This window comes from Eumetopias jubatus, unplaced genomic scaffold (assembly GCF_037043125.1).
Source record: "Eumetopias jubatus isolate StellerSeaLion01/CBP00866 unplaced genomic scaffold, mEumJub1_p1.0 scaffold_4, whole genome shotgun sequence".
Taxonomy (NCBI): domain Eukaryota; kingdom Metazoa; phylum Chordata; class Mammalia; order Carnivora; family Otariidae; genus Eumetopias; species Eumetopias jubatus.
In genome coordinates, this window is record NW_028274810.1 from 53,423,441 (window position 1) to 53,445,601 (window position 22,161).

Below are 22,161 nucleotides of genomic sequence, written 5' to 3' on the forward strand. Positions count from 1 at the left end.
GGGGGTCCTCTTGGCTTATCGGGGGATCCCCCTGTCAGGGGGACAACCATCTGTATAGCAAAGTTCAAAACGAATCTATCAGTGATGTATCATTTTTACAAACATATAGATATTCCACAAGGGATAAATCTTGTTGAAGCCTAGATTATATATTTCCATGGCTTAAAGAAAAGCACAGAGAATAATCATCTGGACAACAGTAGTAATGAATTGAATTTAGTTCTCCATCAATCACTTCTACTTGCCCTGATGCTAAATTCTAGGGCCTTTGGAATGAAATAGAAGTACAAGTCTCTGGAGTAATATTGTATAATAGGGTCATGGCGATCGTTAGCTTCCCTACTAAAACCTTACTCAGACTTGGAGATACTGTATTGTGCAGGATTACTTTGTACTTTAATCACCTCCTGGGGCAACTGGTCTACTTTGGGGAGTTTATGCTGCCTATAGCACTTAGTCCTACATTTGTAGACCTTCAGCCTGGCATTCCCACTCACTGCTAGTAGCATTATAAGTTGGTACGTAGATTTGGGAAGACAATTTGGTGGTAGATATCAAAGGCCATTAAAAAACAGTCTAGGAAAAAAAAAGTAAAGCTGGAAGCAACAAAAATTTTCTCAAATAAATAAACGGTTTAAGTAGACTATGGGATAAAATGCTATATGATCATTAAAAATCATGGTTAAAAGGACTGAGGAGAAAACAGAAATGTGTTTGTGATATATCAAAGGAACAAATCAGAAGAAAAGTGATAGATGATAAGATTATGACTGTAAAATATTTAGAAAGGATCGAATGAAACAGAATTGAATGTTTATGACAAAGTGACAGAATAAAATGTGGTAAGATGGTAGTATCATCTACACGTTCAAGTTTTCATTAACTGGCTATCTTATTTAAATTAATAATCACTCTAATGCTAATCCATAAGAGAAACTTATTAAAGTACAGCAAACTTACCGTGGATATAATACTTCTTAACAGATGGAGGGATCCTAAGCCATTTAATTTCACTGTCTTCATTAAGAATTTTCCACTCAGTAACAAAATACATCAGATAGTAGTCACTGGGTGATAGAGTCCAGGAGAGAAGCACACAACTGTTGTTTAAAGGATAAGCACTGAGTGACTGCACGGTATTTACTGAGGGGAACAAAAGGAAATTTGTTTTTTAATTCAAAATTAATTTTAAAAAATCTCCTAATACATTTGAGGCACATATAACCTACTGGAGGAAGGGAAAAGGAAGAGAAAGCAGACACTTATATAGATAAATATAATACAAGTATTTTTGCACCACAGAGTCATATATGCAGAAAGATGTGGGAACATATGCCATTGAGGAGAAACCAAAATGGGGTTTTGGGATAGAGTCAAAAAAGTGGCTCTCCACTGGAGTACTGCACAAGCCTATTCATCATCCTCTCTACTTCCCTACAAACTCCTCTCCTGCTGATGCAATTGGGCTTTCAAAGGACAAACCTGATTATTTAACACTCTCTGCACAAAGTCCCATTTCAAAGCCTCAGCTGGATTTCCACATGTGAGGATGAACTGCCTACCATGTCTGTGAGGCCCAGGGCCAAGCCTCATCCGGCCTCCCAGCCTTTCAGGATTTTCTGCACCAGAGCCACCCTGGTCGTCTTCTGTCGGGTCCTCTCCTGTGCCACGAAGACTTTCGGTCAGACTACTCCTCTCTCAGGAGCCCATGCTCTCTCCCCACCTATACGGGTTCTTAAGAAAGCTTCTCTAACCCTCAATGCCAAGTCAGGTTCTATTTTCTTTTCCTTCATAAAATTACATTCCTTTCCTGGGAACACTGATCTCAGTTTGTAAATAGGCATTAACTTGTATGATTATTTGATCAATGTCCGTACATCTATTGGACTCTTCTGGATGCTGAGACCATTCTCATGGTCTGAATGCTGAGACCATTAGAGTATTTCTCACATCGGAATTCCCACCACCTAACACAGCACAGCATTCAATAAAAATCTCTAGAACATACTGGTTGAAAATATTTTTAGTGTAAAACATTGTGCAGATGCTATGGAACTTATAATAAGCTTATGCCATACATACAAAAGTAATCATAATTTAAGGCAAGATATAAAATACCTTAAGAAAGGTAGAAAGCACCCTGATTTAGGACATATCTAATTAAAGCAACAAGCAAAGACTTCATGGAAGAGATTAGTAGAGGCAGAGCAGATTTGAATTTTCCATTAAAAAGTTATACTTTGAATATGTAATCCAGATTAGGAGCTCCTATTAAAAGTAGTTCTCAATTCTCTAATTAATCAAATATATCAAAATTAATGAAAGAAGATTCATCACTCATATGAAATGAAGTACAGTTAATTTTCAAATCTGAGCAATTATTTGCATCCATATAGTATGTAATACTATTGTGTATATGTAATAAATATAACACATACATATACATGCACTTATTTTTACATACACACACACACACACACACACAGACCAGGAAAGAGACTGATTTATGTACAACTTCCATTGATGCAAAGGGTTTAAGTATTAGATTTACTAGAATATTCTCATTTATCATAATACTATATCAACATGGTTCTATTACATGAAAACCCAAGGACCATATTACAAAATTAGGGTGCAATCTCTTTTGCTATTTTTCAGAGAAGAAGAGATAAGAGAAGAGAGTCCTTCAGATTCAGAGAATTGCAGGCTTTTTGGAAGATCATTTAGAATGGGAGGAGTATGTAAAAATTAAATGCTAAAAGGGGCACAGGTTTACTACCCTGCACCCTTTCTTACCTTTGCTCATAGGCCATGAGAAGGTTAAATTAAAATTCATAAAAGAAGCACCAATTGAATTGACAGCCAGAACTGTAACAGAATGTGCTTGTTCTGTCCACAGGAAAGTGAATTTAGTGTGATTTCCCACATCTTCTGACCATGTTCCATTGCGGGAAGTATGATGTTTTACCACATATTTTCTCACACTGCACAATGAGTCATTTTTCATCAGAGGCTGTAGTAAACATAAAAATTGATTAGTTTAAGGGCTCCAGTGCTTTTTATACCAACCAAGCCCATGAACTCTTCTTATACGTTCTCCACCGGGAGGCAGGGTCAGACCAGGGCAAGCCCTGTCTAGTTCAAGGCTGAGATATGGGGAGGTGAGGGGGGATAGAGCCCGTCTCTGACCACGGATGCAGTGAAGGCATCTGGGTGAGTATGGAGCATAGGAAATTTATTTTCTTCCTTTTGGGTTTTTCTCCTTAAGACTCAGAGAATAAATCACTTAAAGATAATTAAATATGGATACAATTAGGACACTTTTCTACCAAGAAGTTTCACACTAATTTTAGAGAAAAGAGAGACCAGCAGGGAGTCAAGAGTTTCCTTATCGAAAAAGCAAACAAGGAATAACCTAGTTCTGTAAAGCAACAACAAGAAAGCTGAAGAGATGTTAATCATCATTTATGTTAATCCCAGTAAGATTTATCATTTGTTTGCTCCTCTTCTGATCTGTTGCTAATTCAAGTAGCAGAGGCTACCAGAACCGTGTATATGGCACCCCAGAATTTCTGCCCCATAGTTTAAAAAAAAATCATACCAGATCACTGATGATTCCAATATAATATAGAATATATGTCTCTGCTCTTTCATTTTATAGAGTATTAACAATATACCCCACCTGCCCCATTACCACCACCTGTTTCAAATAAGATAAGCCAGGGGTGCCTGGGTGGCTCAGTCGGTTAAGCGTCTGCCTTCGGCTCAGGTCATGATCCCAGAGTCCTGGGATCGAGCCCCGCACTGGGCTCTCTGCTCAGTAGGGAGCCTGCTTCTCCTCTTGCCCCTCCCCCTCCCCCTGCTTGTGCACGCATGTGCGCGCGCTCTCTCTCCCTCTCTCTCTGTCTGAAATAAATAAATAAATTATCTTCAAATAAGATAAGCCAATCCCTTATAAACCCATAGAAAACGATTCTCTATGATAGACTGGAACAGTGCTTCTCAATATATTTGTTTGTCATCAAGATTCCTCTAAGTCAGACCTAACGGACAAAAATAAATACAAATGCATATACGTGTGTCCCTGCAGGGTGTGGAACAATGTGGGGGGGGGGGGTAAAATCTGAGCAGGCGTCATCCAGTCCAGTCCTGCATTTATACAGATCAGGAAGCTACGGCTGAAGCCTCTAAGTGACTCCGCCAAAATAATGCTGACTGAGCTCTAACATGTTCGGCTGAGAACAGAATGAATTCCCACACTCGTGCCAGGGCCCCTCCGCAGAGCTCTCTGCAATCCCATCTCAGAATGGAAACAACCAAGTCAATCTTTCGTGAGCATAAAAATAAAATTTGAGTAACATAAAAGCATGAGTACCTTCCAAAGTAAAGTAACATTTCTCTCCTTTTTAGTGGTGTCTTCCTTAATTATTCTCCAAAATTCAGGTCCTCTGGTAGGAACTGCAGAATGACAAGGAGCCCAAGTGGTACACGTGTTCTCAGGAGGAATCTGAGTCACATTTGAAACACGCCCGTATGCATGCATTTTTAAGACACATGTACAAAATCTCTACAGACCTTTTATATCCATGACAACTGTGTAGGCGGGACTACTCCAATTACTCCAATACCCCAGGCCATCCAGCCTCCGGCAGCGCACCTGAACAGCATAGACTGCACACAGGTCTGGCACCAGGACACTGGCTGACTTTGATTTTGCATCATATACCTCATACATCTGTAAAATAAGGTCAAGCGTTAGACTAATCATTACTAACACCTACGTAGCTGATGGGCCCGAAACTGCATTCTATTTAAAACCTTAATACCATTCCCAAATTAAGAGAGAACTGACTTTGTGTTTTCTGGCTTGAGAAATACTTTTATTAGACTTGGATCATGAGCTCCTTCAAGTTAAGGATTGTCTCAGTCATCTTTTTGTTTACTCTTCAGGACAAGATTTGGACTGGACTACTTGCAACCTCGCTCCCCAGTCACTCTTCACTCTGTTACTAATCTCTGTCCACTAATTCCCTACCCACAAAAACTCTCAACAATTTTAACCTAGTGATTACATAGTGATATCTCTGTTACTCAGTCTCCTCAATAAGCTGGTAAACTGTCACATTCCTTTCAGCTAAAATCTTTATGATCTAATGACATAATATTTAGGGTTCCTGACGTTTCTGGGACTTTGCAGGCTGCCACCTGAAAACTGATATGGCCAGTCATCATATGCACACTCGCCACTATAGGTGCGATTTTGATTGTTTGATAAAAGCAGCTTCTTCCAAAATATGTCCCAATGAATATATAGGTACTAAGAAATACTATTAGATGTTAAAGGAAAAAGGGTTCCTCAGTAAAATGAGTTTGAGAAACATAGGATGAAATAAAAGTCACAAATAAAGTCACAAATGTTTCTTTAATGCAGGACTTCTCCGAACCTTTAGTATGCAACAGAGTATGATTTAGTATGTAACAGGAACACACAGTGATGCAGGGTTTCCTAAGTTGATTCAGCCATGCAATCTTTTTTCAAGGAATATTTTATGGGATCAATGTTCTGTCACACTCATTTTGGGAAATGATGGCTTGCAGGAAATGTCATTCCTTGAAAGGGTTAGACCTATTGCAATCTACTTAACAAAAATAGCTACAGAATACAGGAAGAGGTACTTTTATGCCAATAAAATAAATCCTAATCTATACAGTTATTAAAACAGTTGTATGAAATAACATTTAGTGAGGCAAGCCAAAGACATTTCTCAGTTAAAGGTACCTTCCACTGTACTTCTTTTCCATTTAAGCCATAGCGAATCTGGAACTTAAGATTATTCTCTGGAAAGACTGGCTTTTCCCAAGATATTTTCAATAATCCAATTTTTACAGTAATTTCTGCTTTCACACTGGATGGAGGCAGTGGTTTCACTAGAAATTTTAAAAACAGCATACTATAACATCAACTTAAACAGTGATAATATTTTTAAAACATTATTATGATGTTATAACTTTTATACTCAATATTTATAAAGCAACCTCTCCTTCTCAAAGCTTCCTCATTCATTATCTCACTTGATCACCTACAATTTCAGGTGACACGTAAGAAAGGGATTATCTCTATTTTGCAAATAGGTTGATTGGGAAAAAAATCAATACACTGACCATGTCATCTGCGAGTAATAGTAAGATCTGACTAGAAATTGGGCCATTAGTTCCGCATGCAAAAGATTCCGTACTGAACACTAAGTATCGACAGCATGCTCGGTTCTACGTGGAGCTTTAATAAAAGGAAAACTATAACATGGACTGTATTCATTTCCACCTGTGTGAGTTTCAAACTCTTCTACTCTTATTATCTCTAGGTCAAGGTCAGAGATAGTCTTAGAGAGTAAAGCCCCAGTTCTCTATCATCTGAGGAAAACAGGCTTTTGAAGGGCAGAAGTAGAGGCAAAGATGACCAGAACGGCAAAGGCTTAAAAAAAAAAAAGTAAAAGACAATATGCAAACTCAACATATTTGGGAACTAAATGTCCCAAAGCCCCAGCACACGAGTGTGAACTTTGAAGCTCCAGACTTCATCAACAATACCTTAGACTGTTGATGACCAAAACCCCTAAATTTTTTCATTACTAGTTTCTCATATTTGTTCAATTCTTCATATATGACGCGACACTCTATATCAACCAGTAAGATGACACGCAGTTCATCTCCTGAAAAAAATCATTCCTCCTCAGAAAAGGAAGTATGGATGTTTGAGAGACACTAAGATTGTACTTGACTGAATCATATGGATGTCATATGGATCCATTCCATGAATATCTAGTTTACAGAAAGGATGCTTTAAAGTATAAGAGTTTGCATGATCCCCACAGCACACACCCTGGGGAGTTAAGCAGAGCTTTCCACATTTTATGGGTGACAAAAGTCACAGAGCACTCACATGTCTAGCCCATGTTTACAAAGCTAGTAACAGGTGGTGCTGCATTTGGATTCTAAAGTTGAATCTCCACATTGTTTCCTAGTACTAAGGAGTTAATAGAAGCCCAACTTAAATTCCTTATTTTAGTACTAAAAAGAATAACATCGAAAGTTGTTTGAATAGCATACAGAACTGAATCCATGTTGCATTTGTCATATATTACATGTGAGGTTCTATCTGTGCATGTTTGTGGGGTAGAGAGTGGTAGGAGGGTTCTTTGCTGTCCCAAGATACTTAGTATCAGAGAGTCCTGCTTACAGTAAATTCACTTTAAGTGGAACCAAACTAAATAGTGGGGGTGGGGGGAGGTGGGGGGGTGGTGGGCATGCTAGCTTAGGGGGTGGGGAATCAATTACTTGGGACTCTATAGTGATTAAAAAAACCCTAAAAATTATGACTTTATGCTATATTTAACAAAATATAAGTTTTAATTCAGATGTGTACTAATTATTTGGAAATATAATGAATCAAATATTGATTTTTGGCATAATTTCCCAACAAAACAGAATACAGCACCAAAAGATATTCTTTTACCTCTATTGTATAATCATAAATGGGTCATTTCTCAAAGATTTCACAGCAATATCGGAGAGATATAGATTTCAAGAGCTCTCTTAACTTTGAAATCAATATATCTTTTTAAAGAGTATTTAAAATTCATGATGGATATCATCATCCTTGATCTATTGTTTCTCCTTCACTTTAGTTATTTTGAATCCTTCTGCATCCTACACAGCCTCACAAATTAAACCCATGGGTTATGACTACTAGATTACAAAATCCATCACAATACCCAAATTAAATTTTTAAATTAAAAACACCAAATGTTTTCATAAGTATACTGGGAGAAAAACAAAGCAGTGCATTATTTAGATTAATATTACTGCTAAATTTTATTCCCAATGCCCAATATAACTCATCAGATTATATGCTGAAAATATTCCTATTGCAAAAATACTGTGCTATAAGTAACTTAAAATAAAATAAAAATGGCAAAACTTCCTAAGGTTGATTGTCTTCCCAATTCCACTGTAAACATGAAAAAGTTTTTGTTTAAATATAGTGTGATCAGGAAATGGTAAAACACAACAGTTTCCATGAATCAATCTGAATCCAAATCTGCTAGTAAAAATGAAGACACACAACACAGTTTGACATACCCACGGAATCAGGAACAACACACGTTGGTGGAGAGTCAAGTGAACCCAAAGAGTGATTGATTTTAATCCACATTGTATAGCCGGATAATAGAAAGATTGGCTGAAATATGCATTCATAAAAACCATCTCTCTGCAAATGGCAATCTTTGGGTTCAGATATGGGATGAATAGATGGAACATCAGAACAGTAAAGGCTGCTCCTTAAAAGATATGAGAACAGTCAGTTAATATACAACATGGTTGAAAGCAGTAAGATATTTGAGAATACCATAGTTTCTGTTCCATCTAAAATGAATGTTCTTATTGGAAAGGCATTTTTGAATTCCCAGCTCTATCACAATTTTATGTCTTTCCATAAAAATAGACAAAAAACCTTATTAAACATTTTATTAGGTACTAAGTGGAAATGCAAGTAAAATAAATGGCATTGCTCTAAGAAGGAGATAAGGATACAATTAGAGGTGGGACCTACAACACTTTGAAAGTTAAGCTAATGTTATACATAAGTGATACCATTTTAGAAGTATAGATCGCAAGCATAGTATTGGGACATTCCTGAGATGGGAAGGAAGATAAATCCCTTATGCTTTAAATAGGGATTAAATTCCACCACAACTTGAAGACACAACTGATAGTAAATCATAGCTTAATTGACAATGTCCTAATATTTTCTGGTTCAAAGCAATATAATGAAAATAATACCAATTCTTGATTCATACCTGAATCATATGGTTAAATATAAAACACATATAACACATAATCTCAGAGAAGAAAATTAAGAAAGTAAGTTTTATAATTGTGTCCTGATCCACACTCTACCTCAGAATATACAAAGCACTTCTCCCTTTTTTTGGAAATAGCCCTGCTCCTGCCACTATTTGCTCTCAATATGGAATTTAAGTGGTTAAAGTAGCAGTTACTGTTTCCATAAAAACGGAGTTAGGAGGTTACAAGAAAATGAAAAATCTATATTCTTCTGTTTCTCGTTTTCTTTTTTTTTTTTTTTTTGTGACACTTTTCCTGCTTACCCCTTCAAAATTACAATCATTTTCGGGTGTATGTATGAATGAGTGCTGGCAGAGGGACGGGGGGGGGCGGGGAGGGAGGGCATGGGCAGGGAAGGGGAGGGCCAGAGATGAGAACAAGGCATGAGGCGTCCTCTGTGGGTAGGAAGAACTGTGACCAAGTACTAAAGCACAGTAATACTCCACTTGGAATGCAGAGGTTAGTGTCTTCGTCATAATGACAATGATAGCCATTTATTGAATATTTACCAGGAGAAATTCTATCGCATAATTATAATTAAATGGAATATATCATTAATTCTAACAGAAACCTTGTAAGTCCTATTATTCTTTCCAGCTTACAGAGAAGGAAATCGAGTCTTGGAGAGGTTAAAAAAAACCTGCCCGAGCACATGCAGGGACTTTCACAGTTCTTCCGTAAATGTTAGCAAGATAAATGGGACACAGAGCTTATGTGATGGTCATCCACAAACACCTTTTTTAATGTGAAAAATGCCATGGAAAAAAAGGAAAGATAGATTATAAAAGTAAAATGGCATCCATGAATATTCTATTGATTTCAAAATACTCCTATCAGGTAAGATAAAGCCAGCTATTATTCCTATGTAAGAAATGTAAAAATTGCCCCATTTTTTTCTAATACTACATAAGAACAGACTGGTCACTTTGGGAATAGAATTCAGATCACAGTATTTGAGGAGGGGGATTTGTTTTTCAAGTAGAAAATTTAGATTTTAAGAATAAATGAGGACAAGTGAAACAAACTGGAAGACCCCAGGACAAACACAAATTGAGACAGGGTGTCTGAGAGCCATACACATAACTGAAAACTACTAAGATTATAAAAATAAAAATGTATCTACCTTCTCCTAATCAAGAGTCTATTATTTCAGATGATACTATGGGAAGATGAAGTCTTGAATTCTTTTCAAAACAGGGAAGGGTAAAAATAAGCACAAATTACTATTACAACCCTTCACTCCTTCTTAAGTAAGTGTTTTCCTTCTTTGTCTTTCCTGCTTCTAAAAGTATTCATATTATGTCTTACAATCTTTGTGCCACTACCTCTGACTTTTTTCCAAAATATTAATCTTCAGCAAATGATATTGGACTTTTATAATCGCTGATATTCTCCTCTAGTCAACTCTTAGAGAGTTCAAATTAACTCTTAGGTCAAATTAAAATGTACAGAAACCAGCTTTTCTTGGATTTCATTCAGTAGTTAAAATGCAATTATGGAAAATTAATCGATTATCAGAAAAACTAATCTGAGGTAAAAACGAATTATATGTTTTACCTCAATGTTTTTTTAAAAACCACCAATTTATTTGATCCCTTAAAAATTTTCTAATCAAGTAGATTCTACCTTCCTCTTTCAAGAAGAACGTCTAACTAGAGGACTGTTATGAGGATATTTCTACAGGAAGTTTTATCTCACCACATCCCCAGAACAATAAAACAGCAAAACAGTACTTACCTATGATACCTCAACTGCAAAGTACTTCCCATGAGTGATTGGATTGCATTGGTCGACCATCTGCAAGTCATTTTAGTTAAGTACCCATCAGTTTCACATGATATATTGATATTGACATCTATTTAAAACACATTAAGATATTAATACAAAGCAAAAACACCAAAGCAATTTTTAATGACAATAACATGTCCTTACATTATCAATGGGACTCTAATATAGGGTCCATAATCCCTGCGGAGGAAAACGGAGAGAAGTGCAGTCAGTATTCTTACCAATCACGTATAACTCCGCATAGCGATGGTGGCATTCCTGCTGGTTGCAGCAGTACACTGCGTCGTAGGTGAACTTCCCGCGAGGCTTGGTCGCATTCAAATTTGGAAAGGTGACTTTGCTAACACGGTCACCCACCACGGTATACTGGCTTGGAGGGATTTTCTCAGCTAAATTCAGCCACCAAACAATCTTTTTTGAGGAAACAATCTCGTTTTCGTTTTTATAAATGCAGTGAAAAGAAACGTTAGACCCGACACTTGTCAGAATTTTAGGTGGAAAGTATATGACATCTGCAATAAGAGAAGAAGGGGAGGATGTCGGATGAAGACCAAAAACATCCTGTGAGGAATTTACGCTACGTAGAAAGGCTTCACAATGCATTCAGGATCATACTGCCAAAAATAAAGAGTGTACTAAGAGACTGGGTAACTGTAATCGCCTGTTTATGGACAGTTATGTAGTATCCCAGGCACTCCCATTCCCAAATGACTTGAACTTCCACAAATGTCTTCACTGTTTTCTAAACACAGAGACTTAGTACAAAATAGGTTTTAGTGCGTACTTGTCACTTGCTAATGGATAGGCCGAAAATTAATTCAAATGAAATATAATCTAATTCCGCAATGACACGTTTTCCATCAGACTCCGCTTTAAGGATCAGTGAAATGTAGGGTGAGTTATTGAATCAAATCACTCTAAAGCAAAATCCTAAAGAAAAAATGGTGGTTGCTATTGTTTCATTTGGATATATGAAAATTTCAAATAAACAGGTAAAGTAGAAAAATAAGCTTTAAGTAAGAAAACTAGTTAAGATATGTAAAATCAATGATGCACCAATGTACCAAAACAGGAAAAACTGTAAATACTGATCTGTAATATTTTAAGTTATTTAATGCCAGTATGCTGTGGTTAAGGACAAGGGGAACCAATATTTTTCTAAAATATTATTTTTAAGGCCTCCACACTCTTCCATACTACTTTTTTGGTCCCCTATTGTTGGAAACATAGTTTGCCTATATTTTTAATTAGAAACAGAATAAAAGTAAATGACTGTTTACATAGGAAGAAATTATTTCTGCCACAATACATTACAAAAACAGTATATTTGTTGTGCAATTTAAGGTAGGCCATTTTCTGCTGAAAGAATATGAGTATCTCTTTTCATACATATCATCCGGATGAGCCCCAAAACAAAAACAAAAAACTTCATTGATTTTTATTATTTAAGTTTTTTCTTTTTTGTAATAGCAAGCTAAACTCCCCTGTCCTTATATTTACAATCCATACAAAACCTTTGTACTTGGTATTTCTACAGTCAAGCATAAACAGGAAAAATTTTAGTAGCATGAAATCACTGGACAGAAGCCAGTCCATTAGATTTATAATCCTAGCCTAGGGTGACACTCAAGCTTCATTGGCACATTACTTACTACACACAAGGACCTAGCACAGACCTGAAAGATCATTAACCTACTTTCAATATGCTCCACATCTCATTACTGAACTGCTTCAAAAGTCTAGGAGTAATTTATTTTTTTAAAGAGTACAAATAAGATTTCAAAAATTAAGCTGAATCTTTTAAAGATAATAAAAATCTCAAAGCACCTCACTTCAAAATTGAATGCCTAAGTAAGGCTTAATTGAGAAATACAGTTAAAGTCATAGTATTTTGGCATGATTAAATACTAAAATATTAGCTTAAAAAGAATAAAAGCAAGTTATTAAAAACCTGATTTTGTAAAATTTACACTGAATATATAGAAATTGATATGAAGTAAATGTTAAATATTTAATTTTCAAAATAATACAAATATATACTTTATTCTCATGTGAGATACACAATATTTAATTTGTAAAATAAGAAAATAATTTTCTTCTCATGACTAAGTACTAATAGTTTTGCAGAATCTACACTAACGAATTTCATTAAAAGAAGAAATTCTATTGAGAAATATTAGTGAATTACTCAAATGAACATAAATCATAAATCAAAACATCTTAGTTAAAGTTATTTTAAAATGTGTTTATTATAGCACCAGAAATTAGATTTTTAAATTTTCAAAACAGATTTCCTATTTTTCTTTACGGGGAAAATATTTTCTCTAATACATTACAAGCACTGTCAAGTATGAAATGCAGAAATTATCTGTTTCTCCTCCTCTCTGGCAGCACAAGATTGCAATTAAGAAAGGTATCACAAAAAAAAAGAAAGGTATTACAAGAAGTCAGCACTTCTAAACTTATTTTCAGTATGTAGCATAACTTAATTGCAACATTCTTGGACTTCTTAAGTTCTGGCAAGGTCCCGGGTATTCTTGTAAGAGTCCAAGATCTCCCAAATCCATAAGAATTCCTTGATTAAAAATGGTCAGTGCTTCATTAACTGTGTACTTGGTAGGTACAGCTTTAATGAATCAATGAACAAAAAAAAATCATTGAACAATAGGTAGTAGCTATAAAGGAACTGATAATTAGCATCTGTTTGCTCTGGCACAATACATCAGACAGTCTCTGTTCCAAAAAAAAAAAATCAATAAAATCCAAAGTGTTTGGAAATGATAAAGTAGATGTGCTAATTCATTCTAAGTAAGTTAATGCCTCAGTCTTACAGAACGTTTCTGTTTTGTGGATGCCAACAGTGAACAGCAGAGGATAATCTAATAATATTAAATACCTAGGTTTAAGGGAGAAGGACCCAAATCCTTTTACACAAGAAGAGGAAGCTCCCAAGTTTGGAGAAACATACTTCACTGGTGCACACGGTTCAAGAACAAGCCTCCAGTGCTGTAAGCACTGGGGGATGAGGGAACTGCTGCGAAGGCAACTCAGCACACCTGAGACCTGAAAAACCCAAGCAACGCTGAAACCTCATTTATCAGGAACCATGAAGGAAATGAGGTGTTCCGCTAAAGTGCTCTATATAATTAAGCTTACCGCTGATTAGTGCCCAGGATCAATTTTTGGTGACATAAACATATGTCAGGCACTTAATCACTGTATTAGTGCGAACAAACATGACTCCGGAATTAGACTGCCAGCTCTAGATTGTGTCAACTTTTACAATGTACTTAACCTCTCTAAGTCCCGATTTCTTTGCGAAAGGGGAATATCAGTACCTATCTCACAGGGGATCAAAAGGACAAAATGATAATATATGTAAAGCACTTAGAACAGTGCTTGAAACACAGGAAGCACTCCATAACTGTCATTATCATTATCATTATTATTCAGGAGGGAAGTACGAACCTACTTATACCTTTGATTTGTGATTCAGTACCCATCATTACATCGTTACTGTAGGCGATCCTATAACAGAGAAACATGCTTGGGAGCTACTGAAGTGTGGAGGCTCTTCTCCCCGCACTTGGTGTCCCTAGTCTCCTTTATATTTGGCAAGTTTCTGTCTTTCCCTTAATAATCACCTGGTACCACTCACTGGCATCTAACCCATCCAAGCCTATTAAATTAGTAAACTTACCTTTACACTCATTGCTAAATCAACAAATTCTGCCCTTGGGGGAGCTATTTACTTACTGTCTGGATTTATTTTTCACTTACTATCAGATATTTCTATTTGGGATGTCTAAAGTCACTAGAGGAACACACCTGTGGCGAATAAGTAAAAGGCCCAGTGTTAACTGCAATATTGTTAGACACTTTGGCAAGTAAACTGGCAAAGTTTCTTTTCAACAAAACATATCTTTATTACTGTCATGTACACAAAACCCTAAATATTTGCATAGGGAAAAGCATATATATATATATATAGTATGTGCTTTATAATATATATTAATAAATCTGATTTATATTATGTATAAAAACATATAAATGCGGTCCAACATATTAAAACCAAGAAAATGTAATCCTACAGATATTGACGTGAACTAAGTAATAGTAGTCTAAAGGTTTTGTACTAAGTAAAACAGAACTAAAACTATGTCCATCCAAAGGTCTAAAAACCTAAGTTGAACAATCCAAAACAAAAACTTACATGAAATGTAACACAAATAACTATTATATTATACTGGATCAAAATGTTCATCTTAACCCCACTGAATACAGAATTGCTAAGAATCATTATTCTAGAAAGTTATAATATATAACTTGAATATTAGCAAACCTTAAAAATAATAATGATCCTTTTAGAATTTCCCTCTTCTTTAGGGAGGGTAGGTTTTCAGATCTATTTAAGAAGTAAAATCACAAAGAAGAAAGCCATCCCACTCAGGGTGGAAGTCAGGGTTACTAGCCTCCTCTGCCACCCACCCTACCCCATCCCGTTCTCTTAAAAACCTCCACGGGACATTCTTTAAAAGTTGATGTCGTAATTTATTCATAATTACATAATACATAATTCACCGCTAGTCATTAAGACCTATTAATCAATGATAAATAATTGAAGGTAGAAAAGATGACCGACCTTCCTCTGAAAAATTCCAGAAGCTGAGTCGTCAGCACACACATTGTGATGCTTAATAACTATCTGAGGAATCATGAGGAGAAACCCATGTCTTCTATGGATTTCTTATCTGTTCACAGAAGGTTCCTGGCTTTCCTGGTGAGAACCAGTCCTTCCCATTGCCTAGTACTTTGCTAGCTCTTCTGACAAGCTTGCTCATGCAATTAGTTATTTATCTTGTCAACCTGAAACCTTCATTAGATGCTGAGATTTTGAATATTGAGATTGTGGATCTGCAAACTATGATTGCATCTACTGTTTACAGGGTGCTTACTAAAGGTCGGGCACTGCAGTGAGCACAGTAGGTGCACTGTTTCATTCTATCCATAATAAAAATGTCTCTATTTTGCAGATGGGGCAATTGAGGCACAGAAAGGTGAAGAAACTTTCCAAATAAGTGGTGAGGCCAGTACCTGCATAACATTCTGTCAGACTCCAAAGTCTGCGCTCTTAAACCACTAATGCTACTGGCTTTTTGACAAGTCAATGCTTTTTAAATAGGAAGTAACCAATAAATTAACTTATTTCATTAAATGTGTTGACTGCTTAGTGATTTTCAGGGGACTTGCTGTCTCTATATATCCATAATCAACCTGCATGATTCAGTAGGAATAATTTTGCTCTTTTGACAGATCAGACAACTAGGCAAAGAACCCTGAAGTCTCTTCCTAGCATCACAAGTTAGCATATGACACGGTTGGACTATTCTAGGGCTCCTGGGACTATTTGTAAACCACCATCTCAACTTCATGAGGAAGTTTTGAATAAACCACAGTTTTTCTGATGTTAAAGATTAAAAACATGAAAATTGAAAGTGAAAACTCTCAAAAGCCAGCATCTGGAGTGAAAAGAATTATTTCATTATGTTATTATTTATTATATAAAATATAATAATTGAATGAAATTTGAATATTTGGAATTTATGTCAAATAAATATATCTGATTTTAAATGTAAATTAAGGAAACACTGATACCAGGAGCGTTCTGAATTTGTGAATTTGGAACCTTTCTATTAAGTCTATCTTTTGAATAGGTAAGAGTAATTCAGCAAGACACTACTATGTACACACATAAACTTGGGAGCTCTTATATAAGTTTTTTTTACACATTTTCATTCACAAAGTAACCTGCCAACACTTAAATAAAACGTTAATATTGTGTCCCACCTTTTGGTTTACTGCTACAAAATTTAAGATGCTTATAACAGGCCAAGGGAAAAATCAGGAAGCATATTCTCCTCTCGATAGGAGCTACTATTATAAAACCTACCTTGTGTGGTAAAGGTAAGAGGGGTGCTCCAGTCACCCCAGGTTCCTGGGCCATCCAGTCTCTTTCCCCTCACTTGAACCTCGTATGAAGACCCAGGAAGCACACTGTCTATCAGCAGAGATGTAGCTGAGACAATTTCATCAGCCTGTTAAATATTGTTTGAAAACATCAGAGCATCAAGTTGACATGGAACCTTCATCAAAATTGAGAACAAGCAGTCCCAACAAATTTCAAAGAATGAAAGTCTTACAAAATAGTTGGCCGGCCATGGTGGAATTAAACGGAAATCAGTAACAAAATAACAAATGTTTGCATCTTTGTCAATAAATGTTTTTAAAGATTTTATTTATTTATTTGACAGAGAGAGACACAGCGAGAGAGGGAACACAAGCAGGAGGAGTGGGAGAGGAAGAAGCAGGCTTCCCGCTGAGCAGGGAGCCCGATGCGGGACTTTATCCCAGGACCCTGGGATCATGACCTGAGCTGAAGGCAGACACTTAACGACTGAGCCACCCAGATGCCACTGTCAATAAAATTTTAAATAGCCCACAAGCCCAAGAAGAAAATCACAATGATAATCAGTAGATATTTTTAACTGAATGATAACGAATATTGACCTTGTGAAATTTAAGAGGTACAGCTAAAATCAGCAGGGAGTTTCAAGGCCCTGATGACATCTATAATACACACCTGGTAGAAAATGATGAGCAGGAGCGGACACAGAATTAGAAACATTCCTAGAGGAAAGTGTCATAGAGGAGGTGTGAATAATTTTAAGAACCTGAACCTGATAAGCTATAGTAAATCAAAATACAGTTTATAAACTAGCGGGCAAATATCTAAGAGACCTAATTCTGCATGAAACAACAACTATTAAGAATTGCTTAGGGGGGCGCCTGGGTGGCTCAGTTGTTAAGTGGCTGCCTTCGGCTCAGGTCATGACCCCAGGGTCCTGGGATCGAGTCCCGCATCGGGCTCCCTGCTCAGAGGGGAGCCTGCTTCTCCCTCTCCTGCTTCCCCTGCTTGTGTTCCCTCTCTCATTGTCTCTCTCTGTCAAATAAATAAATAAAATCTTAAAAAAAAAAAAGAATCGCTTAGCAAATACATTCTGTTTTCCAATGACGTACTCCAAAGTTATTGAAATCCCTGGCCTCTTAAACTGGGGTTCCAGAGACCAAAAGGGTGAAAAGCACCACAAATGTATTCTACAATAGCAGGTCACCTAGATTTCAAATCCTATCGTCTCCATTTTGCAGATGAGAAAGTTGAAGCCCAAAGAAGCCTTAACTCTGCTTTTCCCACACAGGACACACCAAGGATTTATTTTCTGCTCTTAATGAAGATAAAGTCTTTACAAAGGTGGCCCAGAGGTACAAAGACAGGTTTTTACTTCTAAATTGTATAACAATTCATTTCACAAAGGAAAATGCCGAAGTCCACGCTCGGCCCGTGCTCTTTCTGACGTCCTCCTTCGCCTCTCCTGCTCCTCTTTGATTCATCCACTGCAACTCTCGCCCTCACTGCCTACCCCAGCCTCCAGTTTCTCACCGGCTTAGGGCCTCTGAATAACTAGCTTCTCTCTTTGGAAACTAATTCCCCCAGATATCTACTTCACTAACCTCCTTCAGAGACTTGCTCAGATGTCAGTTTTTCCATGAGGTCTTCCGCACCTCCACTTAATATTACAACCTACCAGCTCTACCAGCACCCGTTAGCTCTACCACTCAGTGCATCCTGATGCAAACAGAACAGTTCCTAGCACCTAGTAGGTCCTCAATAAATACTGAAAAATGCAAAAAGAATCTGGCAGACCTTATACTACAAATGCATGTGCTGCAAGTAAGTATGTTGAGCAATAAAACAACAGCTGGAATCGTAAAATCAGAAATCAGAGGTTTGTAGGTGAGAAAATTGTAATTATGAATTCAAGTTTCTGTAACTGGACTTCCCGTAGCCATTTAGCTGTGTGTGTGTGTGTGTGTGTGTGTAAGGAAGAGAGAGAGAGAGGGAGGGAGAGGGAGAGACAGAGAAAGTTATTAATCTAACATAATTTTTTTTTTTGGAAGAGGAATTTGGAACTTTCTCTGGCACTAAAGTCTGGGAGGAATTTATCACACTCCTCAATATATAACATGGATCCATACATAAGAGATATTATGCAACATCAATTTCTCCAAAAGCGTTTACCGAAGATACGGACATGTTGTTCATGTGGTCATGTCCTATGCTGATCGTAAATGAAAGCCAGTGATATAATATGAAATTACAGCTGATTCAGCTCTAGGAGGACCATGCATGTTTGGTATGCAAAGGGCATTTTCTACTGGACCTGGAAAGGGTCTCTAGTTGTTTCTCAACCTTTCATTTTATTAAATTATACTTACTTTTCTCATATTTGTTGAAGAATTCTCTGAATATTTCACTTGGTATTGAAGTTGAAATGGTACCAATGTTGGGCTGGACCAAGAAATCTTTAAATTGCCAGCATCTGTGATTTCCATATGTAAACCTAATGGGGGATCAGGCTTCACTTAAGGAAAAAAGAGAACATTTTTAAGTCAAGCAATTTTCATGATAATCACAAAATAAAGTCAAAATGAATTATTAGCATATCCTGTTCTTTCAACTACTTAAAAGGTGATCTTATTCAAAGGCTAATTCCAGACCAAAATATTAGGTCTACTCCTTGTAGCTTTCCATAGCAATCCACATATATTCATTTCCTCTCCCTACATGGCAAAAACTGTAAACAGTAAGGAGGTTGTTTTGATAAATGTGAACTCCTGCTGTAAAAAAAGTCGGCTAACTTTATTTAACCTAGCATTCCCCAAACTTCTTTGAAGACTCCCCCCTCCACCACCCTCACCCACTGGTTTAGCAGGTGACAAGGAAAAACGGCATTTTGCAGAACACTACTTGAAAAATGCATATGGAGTTTGCATGCAAAAATTCACGTAAATATGCATGTAAAATTCAGCAAATCTATTAACTTTGAAATATAAAAATCTAGACACACCTACTCAAATAACCCACAGCATGCATATGTTACATGCAATAAACATAGCATTCACAGGCCCTGGCTTGTCACCAGAAATGAGGATAGAGTTTCTTAGCCTAACAATGTGTTTAACTTAGTAAATGATTTGAGTTCATGCGTATATGCATGTGTTCATATATGAATATGCATTTGTGTATAGGTTGTGTGTGTGTAGTTTTAAATACATGTAACCTTTAAATTATTCATAGAAACAATATAAACATCTTACAATAAAGGATTGATTAAATAAATAATGGTTCATTCCCTATAAGGGAAATCATATCAGAGAAGAATATTGAAAATGTTTACTATTGTTAGTTTTAAAAGTTTATTAAACATCATCTATACTTGAGTTCCTGATTTGTTGAAATTAACAAATAAAAGAATATTTATAAATATGTTAAAATGGAAAAAAATGCCAAAATGATAGAAAATAGGTGATGCATTTTTTTTCCTAGGCAAAGAACTTTATTAACCTTGTTTCAAACTTTATTCCCAGGCTTCTTCAGCTTAATTAGCTGCAAAGAATGAACTGTGTATAAGCAAAAACTGAAAAGAGCTGCAGTGTCCAAGGGGCTTGGGCTTAAAAATAAGAGATCTAGATTTTATCAGATCCATGAACAAAATTTTAAAAAGAAGTCATAATATAAAATAGCAGCTCCCAGTAACTTCTTCAAGTTTTATGTTCTTCAGAAGTTGACTCAATTCAGTTTGCTTCATTCTTGGAAGCTTCATCAAAATTCTCCACAAGATCTGGAACTTCATCATCATCATCCTCTCCGGTAGCAAGTGGTGCTTTTCCATCCACAGATTGTTTGGGCAGAGCTTCAGCCAGTCTTCTTAAACTAGTCAGACTGTCGCACCAAGTTGGTTTAAGATACTGGGTAGCATTTCTGTCAGCTGCTTTGTCTCAGCATGGCCTGTAATGGTGAAAGTGTTCGCTGCCAGTGATGCCTGAACTTTGGGGTTGTTAAAATGGATCACTGTTCCTTGATTTGTGAACATATTCACTTCTTCAATACCAGAGATATTGTTTACCCCTAACTTCTTTAAGGAGAACTGAAGTTTTTTATCATCTGCTGTAGCCGTTCTATGAACCACCTTCTTCTTTCGGCGAGCAGTTCCTTTCCCACCAATGCGCACTTGTGCTTGCAGTTTGGCGAGTTTCTCCTGGTTCATGATAGTTTCTTTAATCTTGTTGGAGCGGAAAAGGGGCCGCGCGGGGGAATAGGGTTGGCGCTCAGGGGGTCTCGGGCGGACCGGCTGAGATTAGGTGCACACACGCGGGGACACAGGCAATGCATTTTTCTTGGGACATCTCTGTGTTTTCAAGATTTTAACTAGCAGGAGTTACATACATAGAAATAAGCATTACATTGAAATGTTTACTGATTTGAATTTTATTTTCAAGAACTAAAACGGTATATTACTATAATTAACATACTAAATTTTCAGGAATTTGGACTAGTTTTTCTCTTTTCCTTGAGTCAAAATTAATAAAGGTTTATTTTATGTGACATATTACAAATTTTAGCTACTTTAAAGCAGAGCTAGAAACAAGAGATGAAATTCAGAGTTCTCATGAATAAAAAGAAAACAAAACAAAAACATCAAACAGAAATCATGAAATTATAAACTATTGTACATTTCCTGCCTGCATACATATGTGCCTTAATATTAGAAATCTAAAAATAAATCTTTCCCTGGACCGCCCATGTCCCCAGTCTTAGATATAACCCCAACTACCTGCTTCTTTCAGAGCAATATTCCTTGGAAGAGTTGGCACTACTCACTCTCCCCACTGTGTCCCATTTTCCTGCCCAACCTACTCTGACCAGGTAGGTCTTCCTCCTCACCAATCCACGGAAACTGCTCTATCAAGGTCATCATCCTTTGCCAAATCCAACGTCAGTTGTCTGATGCATTTTCCTCCACCGCTCAGCAGCATTCCACATAGCTGCTCACTTGGTTTCCACCAGGCTGCCAGGCCACCACGCTCTTTTACTCCTCTTTTCTCTCTGACTGCCTCAGTCTTTCTCTCACTGAACTCTAAGTGGGTGATCTTGGGCAATCCCATAAACATCTACATGCCAGATACTCCCATATATATCTCCCCTGAACTGATCGTATGTCCAACTGCCTGCTCAGCATCTCTTGGGTATCTATAAGCATCTCAAAAATAATATGTCACACACCCAATCCTCCCCAAATTTCCTCATCTTAGTATCTGGCACCACTGTTCACTGACATGCTCAGGGCCAAGTCTCGGTGTTATCTTTGGTTCGTCTCTGTCCGTACTCCATACCCAATCCACTAGAAACTTCAGTTAGTATCATCTCCCAGATGAATCCCAACTATGATCATTTCTTTACTTCTCCACTGCTACATGCGTAAACCAACCAGATCATTCCAATAGCTTCCTCTCTGAGCCTTCTGATTCTACTCTTGTAACCATCCTTCCTCTTTTCCCCATCAATTTCCT

General features: G+C 36.9%; 1 protein-coding gene across 2 annotated transcripts in view; it reads right to left on the reverse strand.

The window, feature by feature from the left end:
* Positions 1 to 22,161, reverse strand: part of LEPR (leptin receptor) — a 63,622-nt gene that overhangs the window by 17,291 nt on the left and 24,170 nt on the right. For both annotated transcript variants that reach the window (XM_028102519.2, XM_028102520.2), the window contains exons 5-14: positions 19,027 to 19,172; positions 16,643 to 16,787; positions 10,914 to 11,204; positions 10,642 to 10,759; positions 8,140 to 8,339; positions 5,780 to 5,928; positions 4,576 to 4,735; positions 4,376 to 4,458; positions 2,797 to 3,013; positions 961 to 1,143 (exon numbers count right to left, since the gene is read on the reverse strand). In XM_028102519.2, the coding sequence (XP_027958320.1) occupies positions 961 to 1,143; positions 2,797 to 3,013; positions 4,376 to 4,458; positions 4,576 to 4,735; positions 5,780 to 5,928; positions 8,140 to 8,339; positions 10,642 to 10,759; positions 10,914 to 11,204; positions 16,643 to 16,787; positions 19,027 to 19,172 (1,692 nt within the window). The remainder of the gene's footprint in view (positions 1 to 960; positions 1,144 to 2,796; positions 3,014 to 4,375; positions 4,459 to 4,575; positions 4,736 to 5,779; positions 5,929 to 8,139; positions 8,340 to 10,641; positions 10,760 to 10,913; positions 11,205 to 16,642; positions 16,788 to 19,026; positions 19,173 to 22,161) is intronic.